The sequence below is a fragment of the Halichoeres trimaculatus genome, unplaced genomic scaffold (assembly GCF_033239565.1).
Source record: "Halichoeres trimaculatus isolate MK-OKI-2021-1 unplaced genomic scaffold, fHalTri1.1 fHalTri1_scaffold_12, whole genome shotgun sequence".
In the NCBI taxonomy this organism is placed as follows: Eukaryota; Metazoa; Chordata; class Actinopteri; order Labriformes; family Labridae; genus Halichoeres; species Halichoeres trimaculatus.
The window spans coordinates 21,170,786-21,193,168 of record NW_027437190.1 but is presented as its reverse complement, the minus strand read 5'-3'; the positions used below and the strand labels follow the sequence as shown (position 1 = coordinate 21,193,168).

The 22,383-nt window shown below is 40.4% G+C and overlaps 2 protein-coding genes across 2 annotated transcripts; both read left to right on the top strand.

Moving 5' to 3' along the window:
* The first annotated feature begins 8,561 nt into the window (after positions 1-8,561).
* On the top strand, positions 8,562-9,572 carry fabp4b (fatty acid binding protein 4b). Its single transcript, XM_074684193.1, has 4 exons — positions 8,562-8,748; positions 8,937-9,112; positions 9,188-9,289; positions 9,414-9,572. Exons 1-4 carry the CDS (start codon positions 8,676-8,678, stop codon positions 9,465-9,467), a joined length of 405 nt encoding a protein of 134 aa, XP_074540294.1. The 5' UTR covers positions 8,562-8,675; the 3' UTR covers positions 9,468-9,572.
* Positions 9,573-11,176: 1,604 nt separating this feature from the next.
* Positions 11,177-14,852, top strand: LOC141800899 (protein FAM8A1-like). The gene is made up of 5 exons (XM_074683753.1): positions 11,177-11,686; positions 11,970-12,090; positions 12,209-12,332; positions 12,470-12,609; positions 12,715-14,852. Exons 1-5 carry the CDS (start codon positions 11,197-11,199, stop codon positions 12,857-12,859), a joined length of 1,020 nt encoding a protein of 339 aa, XP_074539854.1. The 5' UTR covers positions 11,177-11,196; the 3' UTR covers positions 12,860-14,852.
* The last annotated feature ends 7,531 nt before the right edge of the window (positions 14,853-22,383 follow it).

Genomic DNA, 22,383 nt, shown 5'->3' with positions numbered 1-22,383 from the left:
TTTTCTGCCATGTTTCAGCTTACTTGTCTGTGATTTCTTTTTTTCCTCCTGTAAATTATATTCCCATTGAATACCTGGTACAACACGCCAGTCTGCCGGTTGACTGTGGGCCTAACTGGGCACCAATTTGAAGTAACTATTCTCAAACTAGTGCCAGGAAGCTAAGAGGTATAAGCAAGCATTTGTTTGAAACTGGCGTGTGCCCAGCTGCCTTCCTCAATCTTCCCTCAGGTTTCCCTTGGTGACTCCTTTGTGTGTGCAAGAGTGCAGCCCAGAGTGTGTGTGCTGGTGCGTCTGCATGTGTTTATGTGTGTGTGACTGAGAGTGTGCGAGTGTGTTTAGGAGGTGCTGTTTCCCACAGCCCTGATCTAATTCCGTGGTAACTCAATCTCCGTGTGAGCGCTTCCCGGCGAGTGTTCTCCCACCCGTCAACAGTCTCTCTCTGGCCGGCTGAGTGGCTGAGTGTGTCTGACAGAGGCCGGCTCAGTCCCAATGGACCCCCCCACCGTCTCCCCTCCTCCCTGCCTCCGTCCTACCCACCCTCCCATCAGGATTGATTTACTATGTCAACCGTTGGGGCTGTCAGCAGCAGCGACGTTCGCAGCCGTGCCTGCATCCTGTGTGCACACCATCCTGACATCTTATACCTGTCATTCAACAACTGCTGAAGCCAAGTTTGCATGTCAGGAGAGGGAGAGGGGACATATCTGTGTGTGTGAGAGCATGCCTGATCCATGAATTATTCACATAGCATAGTGTAGGTGCAAAAAGTATTAACTTTACCTGCATATTTACACTGACATATTATGTAAGGCAGACTAAATGCCACCCATGCTGCGTCTAAATAGCTCATCTGACTGAGGGAAATGTCTCCCAGACAGCTTCCATACAACAATGTTATCCTATGGGCCACAGCTTCCTCCCTTTCCCAGCACCCAGGCGCTATATTGGGCAGAGACCAGACCAGGCCTGAGACCCATTCCCACTGTTTGACTGCAGTACACCCGCCTTCTCATTCTTTACTTTCCTGCCTTTGTTGGCATCCATTCTCCTTGTGCCTTTTGGATAGGTAAAGCCAGGGAGGATATGTTAACTTCCTTGTTTCTTTGTTTAGCTAGAACTTTTTTTTAATGTTCTGTCTGAGGGCAGCTCCACAGGTCATACGCTGACACAAGGATCCCATCACTAGCAGTTAATTACAGGGCTGTGGGTCAATTACAAAACAAGAAAAGTATTTAGAGACTTGTACAACACTTTGATCTCTGATTCTGACAATCCTATTTGCTGGCTTTGACCTGAATGAGTCACTCTTAAGTAAATAGAATCATATTTAATGGCTTCTGTACAATGGTGCACACTTCTTTTCAATGGGCCATCAAACAATTATATTGTTCACAAGAATTACCAGTATGCTACTCATTACCAGTTCACTTCTAAAAGTCCACAATAGAGGGAAGGCAGATCACAGAACTGGTTCCCAAATAAGCGCTACAGGAGGCAGCACGTGATGTCCGAGGACTGTGGAGAGAGCTGCTTTTAAGGCCACACATTGTGTTACTGCAGAAAAACATTGTTTGCATATCAATGGAGTGTGTTTGTATGTTTGTGTGTGTGTGTGTGTGTGTGTGTGTGTGTGTGTTGGGGCTAGGTTAGGGTGTTACTGGGGCTTTAATTGAAATGTATCATAGGCTTTACATCATGCAAAGGGGACCTCACTGGCGCTCATACAAGTTCCCAGCCAAATGAAGCTATACTCCTCTGCTTATCACTGTTGATCAAAATCATTTTGGACGCCAGTATGTTTTTCAATGTCAGTCTTGCTGTGCTTTGTTGTTTTTTCAGCATCTGATACAATTTGGGTTAAATCTAATTGAGAATGACTGCAAAAAGCATGCATCTTTGAGAGCATCGGAAAGGGGTCAAATTTTGTTGTGTCACAAGTTTATCAAAGAAAAAAAAACTGCAGGGATTTTTTTGTGCGAGCCGGCTCCTTTCCCAGTGGATGCTCTGTGCCAGCTGTCTGTGCTGCAGTAAAGTACTGCTTTCCCAAGCTCCGACCTGTGGGAAAATCTGTTGTGGCCAGTAATTGATTCCGCCCTGCCAGCCCCATTACTCTCCACTGCAGTCAAACTGCCAGTGATCTGCAGAAAGCCTGTTAGCACAGCCCCCTTTACTTTGTGTTTCCCTCTCTCCCACTACACAAACATGCATCACAGCCCCACCAAGCATTGTTTATTCCACAAGTTTATCCTCTACCTACCACAATACATTATGTTTACTATACCATCTATTCCTGCACCCCCATTTTTTTTATTAGTTATGTCTTTGAATCGAAGTACCACCAGCCTGTTCTAGCAATTATGTAAAAACTAAAGTTTATGTCTTTTAGATCATTATCCTCATTCATAAGTCCATAAGGGTTAAGATGATTGGAGTTGACAGCGAAGGTTAAAGAGCACTTGCCAGTTTACCAGGGAGATGTCACAGATATTAATGGAGTCTGTCATCGACTTGAAAGGGACAAATGTGTGGGTTATTTGGCAGCAAAGCTGCACAGCAGAACCCCTCCCAATCCCCCGCCTCCCTCTAAAGTTGTCATGAAATATTAAGAGCAGTCATCTGTCGACATGGCTGAGTTAATTGTCACGGCCTAACACTTACCACATGTCCAAGTATAGGTAAGTGCTTTCCCCTTTGAATTAATTTCCAATTGAGGGTTCTGCTCTGCACGTCTGCATTTGTGTCTCATAATCCGGGCTCAGCAGGTGGGACTGAGTGTGTCTATGTGGGTGTGTGGCCCATGCAAAGATTATCTGATGGGACAGGAATAAGGAGATGTTTTCTGACACAAACTCCTGTGACTGCGATGCTGTCTCACGACTTTGTTCCTCTTGCCACACTGATTACATGGCAACACATTGAGTTCAGCCTATACAAAGCTTTGGCAGAAAGGGACACATTGTGTTGACCCAGAGGAAAGTAATCGGTCCATGAGAGACTAAAGGGACACATGAGAGGCCTCGAGCCGAGTGATTTATCAGTGATTCTCATGACTCTGGTGAGCTTTATATAACGACCAGCTGAGGAGTTTCCCATGTTGCAAGGGGTCAGGAGGCCACCCTCTAAGCACTACCGCAGTCGTTTTTCACAAGAATTCCAGCCCACAGTTGGAGGATCTAAAGAAGCATAAAAGAGAAGGACTGTACAGTAAGCATCACTTTAGCTCCTGGTGAATGCTCCTCCTTCTGGCCTCTGTGTCCGGTGACTGTGCCCCATGGGTAGCTCTCCCTGCACCTCTCTCCTCTGTATTGAACAAGAACAAGCAATGTCTGTGTGGAAGGCAGCCCCCCCTCCCCTCCATCTCTCTCCAGCCCGTAAGTCGGTGCGCTGCAAACCAGAAGCCTGAGGCGCGGGGAGCGTGTGGGATGAAGGGATGAGAGAGAAGATCAAAGCAGGAAGCATGAAAAAGCTCAAAGCACACAAGCAAGAGGCACCTCTCTGACCTCCCCTGCGCACACACAGCCACACACTCGCAAATGTACTCTTCATCTCAGCTGGGCACAACAGTCGGCACCCACCCTGTCCTCTGGTTCCCCCTTCATGCAGCAGCTGTTTAAAAAGGCAGAGAAGAGAGGGCACACCGCTCAGGTCGTGTGAGCTTCTCAGCAGATGGCTGGAACCTGCTGGGGAACAGAGCTGAAGTGATGCTCACGGCAGGCACGCACAAACCATTGAAAGCCACATCACTACAACGCATCAAAGGAAGCAGATTTTTTTCTACTTTTTTTTTCAATATCTCAAACTTCTGTGTTCATGGTGTGAAATATTCTCTTTAAAAACATCTGCTCACTTTGACATTGTGCTGTCGTTCACCAATTTCAAACAGCAGACATTTTCTTCATGTCAGTCTCATTGGGGAAAGTTATAAAGCTGCTGGGGGTCATCTTTGACAGTCAGCTGTCCTTTGATGCACAGGTTGATCAAGATGATAAAATCCTTTCTATCCTGTGCACACTTGGAAGTCATTCATGCTTGTATCTCATCTTGACTGGATGATTTAATGCTCTTTGTTCTGGAATAACCAAGTGTAATATTCAAAGACTGCAAATGATTTAAAATGCTGCGGCCAGGCCTTTAACCTTTACTTCAAGAGGTGACCACATAGCTCTATTCCTTGCTGCTCTCCACTGGTTACCTGTGAGTTTATGAATTGGTTTTAAGATTTCATTCAAAGCCCTCAATGGCCAGGCTCCCGCTTATATCTGTGACATCCCTACTCCTTATGAGCCTGGCCATTGACTGAGATCCTCCAGCAGGGCCCTACTGCTGGTACCAAGATCATCTTTTAAATTTCTTCTTAAAACCCAATTTTATCATATTGCTTTTCAATGACCTTTTATTTCTCTGGCATTGTTTTATTGTTTTATTTATGTGTTCTTAACTTTATTGTATTTTAGTGTCAAGCACCTTGTAACTTTGTCTTGAAAGGTGCTATACAAATAAAGCTGGATCAGACTGTATATCTTTCAGGGGAGTCTCATTTTCTTATTGTATCACCACTTCTGAAATGATCAGCATCTGAAAAAAACAACAGATATGTAATAGTCTGATAAAGAGACACTTGACGAACTCAGGTTGGTGCCAGTTACCTCAATTTTCTGGATCAAAATAGTATCAATTTATGGGGTTTTGTTTGTACTTATTAACCCTACAGCATTATGGCATCCCAGATTTGAACACTGAGCGAGTGATTCCTCTTCCCGAGGCCATGGCTTTTCCAGAACCGAAGAGAACTTTAAACCCATATAGGCAAAAAAGCAAATGTAGCTAGTTAGATAGAAAACAGAACCAAAAAATGATAAAGAATATGGAATAGTTGATATCTGAACGGGTGTGCCCTTTGGATTTCTCCTTTTCAATGCAGCACTACATCTCTGTCAGCCAGGTTAACACTGTGCCAGATTTTGGCTTTAGAGAGTTGCAGCAAAGTTCAACATCAACAGGCTCAACTGTGAACGCAGTTTTACCTGCTCCTATATTAAGTTGTAGGTTTTTAACAAGCTCAGCCAGACTTGTGAACTCCCCCTTGGCCTGAGGATCCTCTCTCCATTATTCATGAGTCCTCAGGTTGGACCCTGGGAACAAGCTGAGCGAGGCCCTGTGTCAATACGAAACACTGGCCGCCACAATGGGCTCTGCCTCCAACTACACTGTTGACAGACACCAACACAAAGGAGCTGAAAGGGGTCCCCCTCCGTTCTCACACACACCGAAGAATGAGTCAGTGTGCTGCCGCTCAGAGCTGTGTTTGTACAGTATATACAGCTTTTGTCCATGGCCACTGTTCCCCCATCAATGGGGGCTGAAGTGTTGATGAAAACCAGGAGGAAAGGACTTCTGTGGGGCTGCCAGCCAGAGTTCATGTTCATTACAGGCTATGCCCCGGCTCGATGGCACCTGTATGTTAGCAGAGGAACCCTGGATGACACAACAAGTAGCTTATGGGAGCGATAACATTTCACCACACAACACAGAACGGCCCTCTGACAATCACATCTTTGCTGCTGCTATTGATATGAATGAATAATCAATGTGTGTGAAACCATGAAATCTAATTTTGCAGCCATGTGACACCTTGTTTTGCACAATTTTGCTTTACATAATGCATCAAGCCCAGATATGGCTTGATAAAAGGAAAGAAACCCACATCTGGGGGCCAGGAATACAAGTTAAATGTCGACAGGTAGAACAGTATTAATAAACTGAGCCTTTTTCTTTAGTAACAAAAATCTACTTCACTTCTTTGTGGCTTGAAGAACAAACAAAATGTGCGACTGATGAGTGAACAGGATGAAAACAGGCACCAAGAGGGCATTTCACTGCCTCCCATATTGAGAAGCTGTATTATTTGCTTTCTTATTATATAACCATAAGTGTTCAGTTAACGCTGTTTTGGGCTACTCTTCTCATGATGAATTACAGGGGTTTCACTAGGTAGTAAAGCCCCAAAACTTCACATCTCAGATCCAAATTTTACTTGCAAGAGTTCTCTGCATAGACAACATAAAGTGTACAAAACTAAAATAACTTAGGCTGTATTAATTTCCTCAAAACAAATATCCGTACAACCCCAATTAGACTCACTTTGTTCTTCTTGTGACGCCAGCAGCACCCATGAACTTATATGTTTAATGAGCTGAAAATTGGATACATGTGAAATGAAATAAAGGATATACATATCTTGCCTATTTGTTTATAATAAAATAATCAGTGCAGGTACTCTGTATGATATAGGTTCATATGAAAAAATAGCCAAAACATTATACAGATGTGAAGCATGTACTTGATGACCCATTGTTTGGGACATATTTTTTACTAAGGCAGAGACTTTAGACAGATCAGGAACACTCTTCAAACAGAAGAATGAAAGGAACAAAGGCCTGACCAGTTTTTGATTTTGTATTTTTAAGTTGGTATTTTTGGATCTCTGTTTTCAAAGGCCAGCTCTAGGAACGAGCTCATGTAGTTTGTTACCAAGACCACAAGAGGGCAGCACTGTCTCTTTTTCCTTTCAGATAGAAATCCATCTTTTATCTAATTCAGTCTTGGCTGGATACCTGAAGGAAACAGGTCAGTCAATTAAAAACTCATCATGAGTGCTATACAAATGAGGAAATTTTAAGTAAGGAATGAATATAAATTCAATTAAGCTGTCCTCTTGCAGTTTTTCTCAGTTGCTTTTGGTTCATTTCTCAGATAAGGATTGAAATTTTCAAAGCTACTTGTTCATTCATGCAAATGATTATGTCCGACTCTCTACAGTTTCCAACATTATCAACTGCTTATGCCATGTTGATCAAAATGGATTATCATGGGTCTCTGTTGAATAGTCTCGCCCCCCACAACATGTATTCACGAGTTCATCACATAAGTCTTTACATGCAAAAAGGTTGAACAAGTTATCCTAATATGTCAAGTATCTTTCCACACAATTCCATTAGATTTTTCTTTCTAAATCTGTCCGGATTGGTAAATTGCCTCCTGGTCAATCTTGACTTTCTCTAACAAATAAAAATGTGTGAAGCATTAGATCAGCCAATGATCAACCAGTTTTCTGAAGTAGCTCAAAAGTGCATCTCATCAACTGGCAAATATGTATGTGTACTTTCTTCTGTGGCAACAAATTTCCTGTAAAATGCCAATTAAGATCTATTACTCGTGGACCATGTTCTCAATCATTAGCTTACAATGGCTGGGGTTGGTTGAAGGATGCAGCCAAAAATTGAGAGATCTGTGTCCTCAATCATTCAGACTTTTTGTCAACAGAAAGGATATTTGTTGTGATGTGGATTAGAATTTGTGGCCCAGCATACAGGAACATACGGAGGTGTAGGAAGACTACACTACACTGCACTGCAATTCCCACAAAACTGCAGGAACAGTTTCCCCTAAGGATACTGTCCTGGGTTCACATTTGTACTTTTTTTTTTTGTTTACCAATTTGTGCTATGCAGCGTCTTCTTCTTTTCTCTGTATGGCAATGATGGGGTCAGTCAACAAATTACAGCAAAAACAGTGAGAGCGAAAATGTCAATTTTGTCCTGTCTCTTGCAACCAATCTGCAACATAAACTAAGATATAATTTACAAATTACAGTAACTGCCATCAAAACTTGAAGCTTAGTTTACATTAGAACTTCTTTCCAGAGTACACTGTTGTATTGACAACATGACCGAGCAATTTGACTGTCCTATCAGTACAATGACATGACGACTCGTCATTCTAATGGCACCTACATCTTTACTGACAGTTTTTTTTAGTTTCGAGAGAAAAACTAAGAATTTTGAGAAAGAGACTGCAGGTAATCCAATGTGTTTTGTTGATTGTGTGAACTTTTTTATGAAATGCACTTGCTGTTTCGCAAATTGCAAGGATGATTCGAGACATGAAACAAAGCGACCGAGAAAAACTACAAGATCATGTGAGGCTCAGTCTTTTGCATTTAACAGGCGCCACTTGCTGGTCAAAACCAGTAATCACCGGGACAAAAATGCACTCTTAACAACGCGGTCTCCCAGTCATATTAAACATGTGATGTTTGAGATCTCTGTTGCGTTTCGTTGTATTTTAATTTCGCTATATTCAACTAAAAATATATATATTAGTCGTGAATGTGGTTGAAAGAAACAGAAAAGCAGCAATAAACCGAAATGTATGGCCACAAATATGAAAAAAAAAATTCAACTTAAGACAGGAGAGTGCGAGCATCACATGACAATCTTTTCTTTTTCTCTTCTCTTCCCTTCTGTTCTCTTCTTCTTTGGTCATAGCTCGTCAGTGGGCTGGATATTCAGCTCCAAATCTAATCACACGTCTTTTGTTTGAACATATTTCACTTCCTCCAGTTTCTGCTCGTATCAGCAGACCCGAAATGCTTAGCTTTTAATGTCATTTGCATCAAACATAGACTTGTAGACACGCCCCTAATCCACAGGTTTCTAGGACAACGGAAGTCACGGCTCTTGATTGGTTGTTCCCAAATCAGGCACGTGTTCGACCAGGCTTGAAGTATGTCATTTACTGTGAGTGGCTGTCTCTAATAGCACTGCATACCTGACACGGGATCATTTGAGACACTTTTAAGGAGCGGACTGACTTTCTTCTTCCTCATCATCATGGTGGAGCAGTTTGTAGGACACTGGACTCTTGTCTCCAGCGAGAACTTTGATGAATACATGAAGGCAATTGGTAAGATAACTTTAAAATGATGTCACATTGTTGCACGCTGAGAAGGGCGTTGATGAATGATGGGTTTAATAGTTATTGCATAAAATAAAAGTGTCAGCAAGCCAGCAAGAAAGTAATTTTGGAGCAGTACAGCATCACATAGTGTTTAAAAAAAGACTGATTGATTATTTAAACAAACTGTGTTCAAGGTGTGGGCTTTGCCACTCGACAAATGGGCAACATGGCAAAGCCAAACCTGGTGATCAGCGTGGATGACTCTGGCGTGATTACAATGAAGTCTGAAACAACTTTCAAGACCACAGAGATAAAGTTTAAGCTGAACGAGGAATTTGAAGAGACAACTGCGGACGGTCGAAAATCTATGGTGGGTCATTTATGTTTTATATATCCGATATGCTATATACGTGTTTACGTGACCTCTATATTAACCTGATTTCAGACCACCTTCACTCTGGACAATGGCAAACTTGTGCAGCTGCAGGCGTGGGAGGGGAAGACAACGACACTAGAAAGAGAGATTCAGGACGGGAAACTGACAGCTGTGAGTAATTGGGATAACGAAAGTGAACTAATTGGACAAGATACTGACTAGATCTGGTCGTTTGATGAGTAATCCTTATGTGAATGGTAGGGTTATTCTAACATGTCAAACACTGTCTCAACAGAAATGTATCATGGATGACGTTGTTGCAGTGAGGACTTACGAGAAAGGGGCTTGATTTGTTTGAACATCTCAGTCGTTGAGATTGGGACCACAGAGACACCAAATCGATGTGCTTTTGCCAAACATGCCAATAAAGTCTGAACTGTCATGCTGAAGCCTGTGTAGCTGTGAATGAGACTTAAACAGTATTTTCCTGGGGTAACAAACTGTTAGGACAAAGCAAATGTGATTAAATTTGTTGACTTGGGCTTTTACTGAAGGTTATACCACTGCACACTTAACACCGTTTTCTTCAAATAAGAGCTTATATTTTAAGACATGATTTGTCAAGTTTTGTACTCATACTTTTGATTTAAACTTTTCCAAACAAGTGAAAACACTGAAGTCTTCATTGTAAGCCACTTTTTAGTAATCATTACAGTCCAGTTTGGAATTTGCCTCTTGCATATCAAGGTATTTGCAAGATTGATTACAGACTATGGCCAGTCACAAACTTTGAACATTACAAGTCATTCTTTAAGTCTTAAGGTTATTAGACGTTGGCAAGGAGCTTAACAAAGCTCTTTTGTTCCAACAAAGAAAAGCAGCATGTCCTGATATCAGGGCAGCCCTCTTGTGACAGGGATGTGGGTGAATGGTGAATGGGAGGCCAAATCCCTGCTTGTGGTCAGAGAAGTGACCTCTCATTTGTGCCAAGCCTCTTGTCTTAGACCCAAAGTTCAAACAAGTGCACATAATTTGTTTTAATTAGGGTTCTTTGGGGCAGTAGGTTGACGTCCAAATTCCCAACAAGATTTTCAGGCTCAAGTGAAATTTTAAGGCCCCGGGTGGTGCTCCGGCAACAAAGTCAAGTAACTAATGAAAAGCTTATCCCTTGTCTTGAGTGCCACATTATGTAAGACCATGCCACATGAACAGGTTCAGGAATTTTGCTATGTCCCGAGTAAGAAGGTCTTGAATATTTTGAGGAATATTTTGCTTTGTATAAGTGTTCAGTATTAAAAATATTTTTGACATGTATGTAACTTGGAGAGGGATTGTGGAGAAAAAAATCACCCCAATTCTATTTATATTTCTGATTACAATACTAAGGATTTAACTTTCTTTGGGTTGTACACAGAATTAGGCTAAAAATAAACAGACTACAGAGAGTAGAGGAACAGGTCCAATTTTCAGTTCAAAATATGTTGAGGAAAAAATAATCCCATCAATCACAGGGAGCGTGTCTGATACAAGTCAGGGATATCAAAATAGCTTATTTTATTATTATTTTTTTTACCTCAACTATTAGTGGGCCTTTATCTTTAAATTTGACTGAAAACCTACAATGTGCTACAGACTTCAATGTATGCATCCACAATTAGCCATATTAATTGCTATTTTACTGTTACATATTGAGAGTGGTTTATAAAGATCTTAACGAGTTACCTGCTGATTCAAAATATTACGTAATATGAACTTAAGGAACCCAGGAGTAACAATCTCGCTGCAATGTCCCTCTGTCTCCCGGGTAACTGCTGCCCTCCTGCGGTAAATTATGCGCTAAAGCAGATACTAGTCGGACAGTACCATTTCGTTTTATGAGGGGATGCTTGGGAGTCTCACTTTGAAGTAAAACTGTCAGTAGTGTCTCGATATATTCCTTCATTCGAAGAAAACATTCAAATTTTAATTATTATTAATAATATTTTTACTTTTTAAAGCTTCCTCCACGATTATTAGGAAAACGTCATCGTATGATTGTCTTCTGAATAAAGTGGTCCGGAAGACGTCGTACGCAACGTATGACGCCATCAGCAGACATGGCGGACAAGGAAAACACAAATATGGAAGCCGATAAAGAAAAGAATAAACCTTTGGATAGCAAAGATGACTCTCTCAAAGACGATGTCATACAAGAAGCTGGAAATAAGAACATTGTCGAAGGAAAGAAAAATACCGTCCAAAGCCGCGCCACAACGGAGTACTGCGAGAAACTGCAGGCGTGGATGTGGCAGTACTACACAGGATATGTGAACTGGCAGGGTTGGATGGCAGCGTCAGCCATGTCTTGCCCTTATTATTTACATTCAGCAAACGGTACGTCAACTACAGCATTTGATATTAACTCACAGAATTGGTATGCCAGCCCGTTTGTCCTGCCGTTATCGCCTTATTCGCCTGTCGTGGGCTCAACGAGCAGCCGGACAGGCGAGGCAGCAGGCGGGGCTGCGGTGTCCGCTCAGCCCCAGCAGCAACATCCACCACAGGAGAACGGAAACGCTCAGAGACCAGGTAGAGACAGTTTTTTTTATGGTCATCAGATACTCATTAGGCAGCTCTAACCATAATGAAATAGTACAGACAGTCTAACATGCGCATGTTAAGAGTTTGATTGCACATTAAACGATAGATTAGAGCTTGGTTATTATCTTTGCTATAAACAAAGTACTGTGGGATCTCAAAGTGACACCCTGTAGTTATTTCAACCTTAGTTAAATGGCTAAATATGTATAAATCAGACTATTTCACTGTCTTCATTTTACTTTGACTGAACCATTATTCCACATTTTACTAGGTCGGGAATACAGTATTCCCTCACCCCTCCAAAGACTTTTGGCGGAGATGGTGGATTTCTTCATTTTGTTTTTTATCAAAGCGACCATAATCATCAGTATTATGCATCTCAGTGGAATCAAGTAAGTTCATTTAACTTCTGTAGCTGTGCTTGATTAATCATCTGATTAATAAACCTACACTTTTTATCCCTATAGATTAATATACAGAAAAATGTACCCTCTTTTGTATTTCTTGCAGAGATGTTTCAAAGTTTGCCATGCATTTCATAGTGGAGGAAATAGATGAAGACACATCTATGGAGGAGCTACAGAAAATGATGCTTGTTGCACTTGTGTACCGGATATTAGTATGTTTTTATGAGGTAAGCACTGTCTTTTGAATGCTGAGGTATACTTAACTGTTCAGAAACAGTGGTTTTAACCTTCAGATGTTCATCTGTAAAAGTCAGAAGCGCTCCCATGCTGCCAATTGACAGCTTCTACATTTTCATCCCCTCAGATTGTTTGCATTTGGGGTGCAGGAGGAGCCACTCCAGGAAAGTTTCTGCTTGGACTCAGAGTTGTTACTTGCGACTCATCAGTTCTAGTTCAGCCTAACAGGGTACTTGTAGTGCCAGCAACTAATGTCTCTCTGTCTGCGTAAGTAGCTGATTTAAGGTTTCCTGTCAGTAATTGGAAACTCACTACAAACAAACCTGTCTGTGGTATTTTTATCTGAACTCCTGTCTCTGTCCTTCCTTACAGATCAACTGTCCGAGCCTTAAACAAGAACTTTTCCATTGCCTTCTTTTTCCCGGCCTTCATCACTCTTCTGTTCTTCCAGCACAACAGGACTGTGTATGACATGGTTGCTGGTACAATTGTTGTCAAGCGCTCCAGAGTCAGATGACGCAAAAGAGTAAAGAAGAGGGCCCTAAATGTATTCTGCACTGGCACTGTGAGATGTTGGTTTTAAAGAAATGCCTGCAGAACTTGTTAAAGCATACAAAAGAGGGTGAAATACACAAAAGTTTTTATTACAACTTGGGTATGGTTTGCCTCAGACATGTATTGTATTTTTGCATGTATATCTACATGCTGCATTTGGAATCCGTTTCAGTGTCATATTGTGTCCTTGTGGAGAAGTGATGGTATGAATCACTTCTAATTGACACTGGACTCTTTTTGCCTCTTTTAAAATAAGCTAAGAGATCAAGGGCAAACATGATTAATCACTAAGTATTTAAGTCACTTATACACAAATGGGATCAGTACCTTCAGTATCTCTTTGTATTATGAAAAGTCTTGAGAAAATTGTTACTCAGACTTATATTTTTTGAGTTGTTGATGCTCATCATAGCAGGGTTGATGATCATGCACAGCTTCTGCAGCTGCTTTAATACCTTTATTCTAAAGCACATTTAAATGTATTGATTGGACATTAAACCTGATCACTTCTATTCCTTTACTCTTTTACTCTGAGTTAAGTCTGTGTGTGACTAAAAGTTATGACAAATTTCATGTGAAAACATTTTTTTCTTTGCATTTCCTGCACATCTAACATGTATTGACATCATGTCATAAGCAGTTTCGGATGCTTTATTATATTTACAACTGTGGTTTTCTGACCAACTAAGTGGCCTTGCGTATAAATGCTGTCCTATTTTTTCACTTTTTGCTGGTTAAATCTGTCAGGATCATTGTGTTAATCATAATGTGATCAAGGTGTGAAAATAACATTTTTGATTGCTTGCTATTTTGCAGCTTTTGGCACCATGTACAAGCTGCCACAGCATCGTCCTACTTCCTGCTGCTGTCATGATACAAAATAATGACATTACTCGCTCTTTTCATGGCACATATCATATTCAAATACCTCCAAAACACCTCAGATGCCAAGTCAAGTTAAGTACACTTTATTCATAATATAGCTGAGGTACTTTGAGTTTTGGTTTGCTGGCATTTGAGGTCAGCATACAGGTGCAGTTGACTAGTGGTTAAACAGGCAACTGCATCAAAAAGCCAGAGGAGCTTTTTTGGAGTGTGAGAATCACTTCAGACCTACATTTGATTGCCAATCCAAAAAACAAACTCTTAAAAAGACCACTATGTGTTGCTTGATATGGTAAATACGGACTTTGAATTTGAACGTCCATTTCAAAATGTGATATCTGATTAACTGTCAACTTTCACCTGAGTTCCACAAACACCAGAGAATTTAAGTTTCAGACAGTGAAACTGAGGATCAAAAAAGGTAGAAACATTCAAACAGATTAAGTGAGTTAAAGAAACTGCTGAGGGGTCTTTTTTTTTAATTTTTACACACGTAACATGTTGCTCTGTTCTTTTTTTTATCTATTACTATAAAATCTTTAGCACATCAAGCAGGCTATGTAGCAGCTCTTCATCCTGGCAGTGACTGCAGCAGCACATTCACACTTGTGAACATGGATGGAGGTAAAAACATGTCATCCCTCACTCTGAAGAAGTTATTTCAATTAATATAAAAGGGTTTTTACATAAAAGTGAAACCATTGTAAATTATTACATACACCAAAGCGCTCATCTCTGTCCTTTGAGTCCTAATGCAGCCAATATGCAAATTCAAGTCTAAGGAGAGGTACAAGTCTTGGAAATCAAATCAAACAAGTACTGGAGTACTGCAACAGTGGCAGTGTGCCTGGCATATGAGCAGTGGAGGTTAGCACCACCTAGTGTTAGTTGGTGAGACAGGTCTAACTGCTTAGGTTAGATAATACATGATGGAAAATAACCCCTACAACACTGACCAGCAATACTTCACACATAGTCTTTCACTGGTTTTTGCAGAAAGATCAGCCATTGTGTCACCGCAAAATACAAATAATAGAAATGATTTCCCCATAAATTGATTCTCCTATGAGTAAAGCTATTTAAAGTCATTTCTGACTTTCTAGAGTTTGTTGGTATGTCACATAAACTTTGAGAAGGTTGCTGAAGCTCCAGTTGTTGGCGTGTATTGATTGTGTAAGTCCAGCTAAGTGGCAGCTTCACTTGACAGCCCCAGATGGTACACCCCCAGATAACGGATCGACCCCCTCCACATGCTGCCACACACAGTGCCATTACTGCAGGAACCAGAATAACATCACTTTAAGTGTGTTGAGCAGCAGAAAAGTGTGGGCAGGCAATACCCACCACCATTATAACTGTGCGGTATAGCCTACTGATGAGCTACTGAGTGTAGCTCTATTTGAAGTTAGTAATCTATTTTTGTATCGACAGGTCCTGGCTCGCATCCATAGAGAATGTGCAGGGGGGGATTCTGGAAACGCTCAAGGGCACAATTATCACATTTTATGACAAGCTTTTTGTTAAGACTTCATATTGTGCGACAGCTTTTGAATAATAACAATGAGCAATCACATATTATACAAAACCCCTCTAATCAATGTAAATGACCAAAAAGATCCATCCTAGTCTGGAAATAAGCATACTAACGTGACACAAATAAATAATTAGGTTTAGTTTTTAATCAGATAGCCATCATAATAGAAAGTCCCATTCTGAAACTGTGGAAAAACATTTTTGACCGCCTAACTTTTTATTGTCTTTTTTGAAGCTGTGCTCGACAAATCCAGTCCTATGCTGCCACATGGCCTGCCATACGGTGCTGAGGTGCAGAAGTGTCCAGCCTGAGTTCCTACTGCCCTTTTCTGGCTCTTTAATTAAAGGGCTCATCTCCAGGCTGCATAGGGGGCTCACAGCTTTATCTGACAGCCACATATCTGTTTCAGAGCAGAGCAATGAACAGACCAGAGGGATAAATAAACAGCCTGGCCTCAACCGGACAAAAATATTCTGTGCATGACAAGAGCCATGTCTTCAAAGTAATGATTTGTTCATTAGGAGTTTGGACACGCCAGATGGATGCTGCAGCAGCTGGCCACAGATGTTTTTGAAGTCACAGAAAGGTGTTGGGACTGAAACCTCCTCAGTGCTGCTGTTGTTGTTTCTCCCAGTGTGTGTCTGCATGCCCGTTGGTATTCCTCTCAAGTAGAGGCAGTAATTACAAACAGACTGGCCGGGTGCTGCCTGAGTGGAGAGAGCTACTGATGAAGAGGAGACCTGTTGACCAGGGAGGGACAAGAATGCTTGTTCTAGTGCAGATCAAATACAAATTTTATTAAAGGTTAAGGACTGTTTTGACTCTAAAGGCTATATTGGGAGAGCAAAGCACAGTTGACTCATGATTGGCTAAAATTTATGCAGTAAGGTATGAATAGTTGGTAAAAATGGATGAAAGCCTCAGATATGTGTTTTTTTGCTAGATGGTCTAAAAAATATCAAAGAACAAGGAAAGGTCAAATTTATATTTATAATTCATATCAGTTTTAATTTTAGATGGATAGGCCTGCATGTTCACTGTGTCACAAAAATAGTCATTAATACACTTAATCCAGCTTTACTTAATAATAGAGGTTTGTTTTGCTGACTTGAAAGCTGATGAACACATGAAAATTATTGATGGATTTACACATAATCGATTAAAATAATCCTAACTTTGTGCCCTTCAGGTTCTAAATACTGTAATGGTATTTCAGACCTAAGGGAGGAAAGTGTTCCAGTTTTTTTGTTTTCAAAAAAAAAAAAAAAAAAAACTTCCAGTGTGCCTTACAAAGTGAATGTCAGCAAGAGATTAGCGCAGTGTCATTAGTATGCACTGCCAAGAACAATGCCCATAAACAAAGGATGAATCAACCTATATCTTAAAATAAAAATAAATAAGAGTAAGTTTGATATGAATAAACCCATTTCTAGAATAGCACACTGCGTGTGCTGGAGCTCTCACTGCTGGTATAAAAATAGATCTGAATATGAGACAATAGCAAACCCAGTATGAGTGATACAGACGCAAATGGAAAGACGATGAGTGTGTACATGTGTTGAGGGGGAGCAGTACAACATTCATATATTTTTCTATGACATAACATTAGGTTTCTGGCTGTTTGTGTTTTTCGAACACAGCAGGCTTCGGCTTGAGGCTGCTGAGTTGTCAAGACAACCAAAGAGGCAAAATTGGTAACTGCAGAGAAATTTGCCTTTCTTAGGTAATACTTCTTTTGGCACATAAAAAGTATGAAAATACATTGACTGATAGAAAATTGTCCCACATAATTTTGGGAGCTGCTTCTCCACTTTTAATTAAATTGCCTTAGCATTCCTCATTTTAAGAGAACTTGGCATTGATTTAAATCTAGACTAAGAAGGTGCAGAATACAGCTGCCTGGAAACAGTTTTATCTTTTCAACCAAAAATAAATCAACACATCACACTAGAGACCTTTAAAAAAATGTAGAGACACTGAGAGTCAGTGAAGGAATGAAAGATTGATGTTGCACACACACACACACACACACACACACACACACACACACACACACACACACACACACACACACACACACACACACACACACACACACACACACTAACACACTAACACACTAACACACTAACACACACACTCTTAAAGGCTACTACCAGAGTCAAAAAATTGTATACATCCATCCCTTTATCCATCCATCCAAAATTGCTGAGGCAGCATTCCACACAAGTTGACCCAGACATTGCTCTCTCCAGCAATATTTTACTGCCCCCCCTAGTTTGAGTTATGATCTACACTTTCATTTAGCAGACACTTTTATCCAAAGCGAAGTATATCACAGGCAAGAATTTAGACTGGAGGGAAAAACCTTGGGAAGTGCAATGAAGTGCTCCAAGTTTGTTTGGTCACAGGTGCTGCCATCTAGTGCCAGAAGAAGAAGTGCTTGCTTTCTTTATCACATCCAAAATAATTTAGCCACAATCAAAAAGTCAACATCGACAATGATGTTCAAGATTCAACATTTAATATCCAGCATTTGTCAGAACTAAATATTTACAAAGAGCTGGGTATTAGACCTTCTGATTCATTCTACCTCAGGACAAAGAGGAGAAAGGTTAGATAAAATGCCTCAATGTTCCCTGAACAGTTGAGTGTCCAGACATCTTTTAAAATTAGAAAAGAAGTCTGTGGATTGTATGGGGTTGGGTAATTCATTCCATCATTTGGAAACAACAAAGGAGAAGAATCTGGCTACAAGGACATGCGAGGCTGGGAGCAGCACGCATCCTTCATAAAGAGAGTGTTGTGAGCAAGTAGAAGTGTAGACCTGTATGAGGGACAGGTTATCACTGTTTTGTAAGCCAGAAGAAGAGCTTTGAATTTTATTTAAGCTGCCGCCATTGAAGCCAATGAAGAGCGATCAACAACAGTGTGAAATGCTGTTTTGTGTTGGTTAAAGACCAGATGTGCGGCTTCATTCTGGATCATCTGCAGAGGTTTAAATGTGCATGCAGGGATGCCTGCAAGGAGAGAGTTGCAATGTGAAATTGACAAGACTGAGCAATGGAGGCCACATGAACCTTAAAGGTCAGCTGGTCATCAAATCTATAAAATACAAAATACTGAAAAATGAACGCACTTTGTTACTTTCAAAGGGGGAATAGTGTAAATATGTGCACTGCTGATATCAGTGTGTTGTTTATGTCCACTTCTGAGCTGCAGCTAAAAATATACTGCCCTCTTTTGTGTGAATCTGGTACTGAACCCTCGACAGAGAAGTAGGAGTGGCAGGCTTGAAATGGGGTCACTGAGGTCATTTGTTGGTCTGTTTCCTCCCTCATATCAAGTCAGGCCCATATGAAACTAACAGCATGGATCCATGTTGAGTGATTTAAAATGCAGATTCGTTTATAAGTTTTTAAGATAATATTTAAGGCCCTTTTTTGGCTTAGTTTTCCACCTCACTGAACCTCAAAACAAATCTTTTGAGAACAACCTGATTAAAATGAGAAGAATAACCTGAATCCTTGGCTGTATTTTGTCTTTCTAATTCATTATTTTCATGTTTTGAACAAACTCTCTATCATTTCTTCAGCGGCTGTATTCCTCCTCCACAAATCACCCCCACCCAAATCCTTTAGTTGCCTAAACTATGTTCTGGAGATGTGCGTAAGCTTTGGCTTGCTATTTTGAGCTGAATGAAAAGAGTCTTGGCACTTACTCTCAGGATGAAATCTGTTTTCTTTTGCTGAATTTGGCTCTCACTACATGCACAGCTTCTACATGTAACTGAGAATCCAGTTAAATTGTGTCCTGCAGTAAAACCACTACCATTTCACTTAAAGGAGTTACTTTTCCAAGGCAGTATGTTCTCCCTATACACTTAAATACCAGGATTTTGAATCTTTTGGCTGATGAAATACACTTTTATGAAATATTTCAAGCAACTATTGTGGATTTGGTAGATTTTTTCTTACTTTGTGGAGAAAAAAAACCTTCAGACCCTGCATGACGCTTTCATTGAACTATTTGAACTTAACAGATTACATCACATCCATTTCTCATTGACTATTTTTATTCAACATTTGTGGACTCAGCTATCGCAAGGCTTTGAATTTCTCAGCTAAGAGCATGCCATTTAAGTAAACATTTAAAAATCCAGGGCAGCATTGGTAGGTCTTCAGAGTTTTACAATACTTTGCCGCGTTTCAATATTTTGATGTAAAGATATGGAATCCAAGGACTCAGTTCAAGGTCACAATGAATCACAGCAAGAACTCCAGACATTGAGATAATAAAATGCTGTAGGCACCTGAAAGAAGTGTTGACTGCTCCTCCATGTTATCAAGTGACACTATGTAGAGAAAACATTTGTTCCCCTGGAATTAAACGAATGATCTGTCATTGAGAGGTGAGGTCACTATCACCTGCCTGTCAGATTTGCTGTCTCTTTGCTCTTTTCATTAACTGCTAAATCCACTGTCTCACAATAGGCTCTTTCAGCGTGTCATGCTACACCACCGTTGAGCTACAGCCACGTTGCCACCCATCTTTCTTAATGGGGACTGGAGACTGTGGAGCTGCCTTGTTGCCATGGCAGCGAGCGCTTTCACATTCTCCCCACATAACGTGCAGTGTGCATGTTACTCCCTCCAAACTGGAGCGCGCGCACAGATTGGTCTGCTCTCTCATAGGTCCGGCGTAGGGTTTTCAGGTTTTCACCTCCTGCTCTCATACCAGATGGCCTCATAATCCCCCACTTTCCATTCTCTTGATTACTAATTCAAAGTTTCCCCTATCTACTGCTCTTACGACTGAAATGTGCTCCTGTACTTATTCTTAAAACATTTCTCCAGGCTTTGTTGACAGTCTTCACAGCGGAAGTGTATCTGTTATCGTGAATGGTGGAACTACTTGGGCCACAGCAGAGGAGGGAACCTTTGATAATACGTAATAAAATCTTTCTTAACATTCATTTAGCTTAAAAGAGTTATTTCATTCGTATGCCGAAACATGCTTGATGTCGAATTAATATTTTGACCTTCTATATTGCGCTTTTTAACCCCCCAAAAAGCTTAAGAACCCTTCCCTTCTAATTTACAAATGGTTTAGCCCATCAAGGTCAACAACAGTCCGTGGCCAAAAATGTGTCTAGTGATGCTAAACCCGTGAACTCATTGTAATATTTGAACTACTCTTCGCTTTTTGATACAGTTATCACGGTTTAAAACTTATACAAACATTTAAATACATTAAAATAATGAAAAGGTAGTTACTTTTATTTTCATGTAGAATGAGGCTTGTGCTTTAAACGGTACTTCATTTACTGTGTTAATGTATGGTGATTTTGCACTCTAATATTTTCCAATTATTATATAATTTTGTTATTGCAGTGGTGCTTCTGCTTCCTCATTTCTATTGAAGCATTAAGGACACAGAACTATTACTTGTAAAAGAGTCTCTGAAAATTAGGCAAGGCTTAGATTACAATTTTCCAACTTCTTTAGTGAGGCATTTCTAACTTGCTTTTTGTTTCATACATATGGTCTGTTCATTGTCTTAAAATAATGAATGAGTTCTTACAACTTGCAGTTTCTCACATGTGCTTGTTGTTTGCATCATACAGGCGTTCTGTGTCCTGTGAGTACCAGGAGTGTTACATGTCTGGACATGTCTGCCTTTGTAAGAAGCTCACTCTAACGCAAGGGATTGTATGGTGAGGATGCAGAGCACAGTGTGGGTAACGATGCTTGGATAATTGTTTGTGGACCTGTAAGAGTTTCAAGGTAATATGATTAATCTCTACAGAATTGCAAGGACACTGTTGTTTAATAAGTCCCCCTCCGGAACTTAGACTAAAACTGATGTTTTCTTTTCAGTAAAGGTCATGCAGTGTCAAAACCTACATCAGATGGAGTCCACTTGAGGTTTCACTGTTTTCTGCTGAAGGCTACGGCATATGACTGTGCGAGGACAGAACTCTGAGAAGCTGTATGCATAGATAACAGCTTGAAAAATGAAGGTATGTATGTGTAATACAATTTAAAAGGTGAAGAAAAAGGTATTGCAGAGGGTGCTGTTACAAGGACAAAGTACCTCTTCACCTTTACCATGTACACTGCACTATCAGAAGACCAGGATTTCTCAGGATAGTTCAGGCGTATTCTGATAACATGAATTTTAAACGTTATTGGTGAGACAGTTCAGAGAACTCCCTATATTTTTGTTTAACCTCACAGAGGAATGCATACTTGTTACATTGTCTGAAAACACATATGTAAATAGATTATGCAGCACCCCCTCTGTCAAGTTAGACCACAATAATAAGTATCTTCAATTTTATCTAATGATTTATGTGGTGAATGTTCATTTTTTGGTGATTTCTTTCTGTTGGTGAATACGAATGAGAATGTGTGCACTGCTTAGTCGTGTAGTACAAATTATTACATTTCTGCCAATCTGGCACAAATCAGCTTCAATGAAACAAAGCATTGTCTGAGAAATAAAAATGAAAAAAAAGGGAGATATGTCCTTGTAACAGCCAAATGTAAAAGATAATTGATTGATGTCAATTCTTTGTGTACAACAGTATTATACAATTTTAGAGTTATTATAATCACACTTGATTATTCTGGAAGTGGGTGATGATATATGTTGCATAGCTGAAGGGCTATTGAACTGCTTTTTGCAGAAATGCAGGAAGAGTCTTTGATCAAGCTACACAAGAAAACAGATTTGACAGTTGTGTCTTCTTGCATCCTCACCCCTGATTTACTCAGCACAGTGAACATTTGCTCCACGCAATTACTCCATGGATTTGTGAATTCTCCCTGGAAAGCTTATTTCAGCTCACTTGGTTGACATTAATTCCAACCACAAACCTGGAAAAAATCATTTTGAATCAGAAAAAAAAAACAATCTGTATGAGACACTTTTTTTTTTTTATCATGCGTTAGCAAGACATATATATAGTGTGCTCATGCTTCTGTGTCCTCAGGTCTGGCAGCGGGGGCTCATATCTTATGACTTAAGCCATCAAATATGTGTGCTTGTTGGTGTTATTAATA

Bases quoted from the DNA above. Each gene is read 5' to 3' on its own strand.
- LOC141800899 (XM_074683753.1), top strand. From the start codon at position 11,197: ATGACGCCATCAGCAGACATGGCGGACAAGGAAAACACAAATATGGAA. The intron at 11,687-11,969 runs GTAGAGACAGTT...ACATTTTACTAG, and splicing joins CGGAAACGCTCAGAGACCAG to GTCGGGAATACAGTATTCCC. The intron at 12,333-12,469 runs GTAAGCACTGTC...TCATCCCCTCAG, and splicing joins TATTAGTATGTTTTTATGAG to ATTGTTTGCATTTGGGGTGC.
- fabp4b (XM_074684193.1), top strand. From the start codon at position 8,676: ATGGTGGAGCAGTTTGTAGGACACTGGACTCTTGTCTCCAGCGAGAAC. The intron at 8,749-8,936 runs GTAAGATAACTT...ACTGTGTTCAAG, and splicing joins TGAATACATGAAGGCAATTG to GTGTGGGCTTTGCCACTCGA. The intron at 9,290-9,413 runs GTGAGTAATTGG...CTGTCTCAACAG, and splicing joins AGGACGGGAAACTGACAGCT to AAATGTATCATGGATGACGT.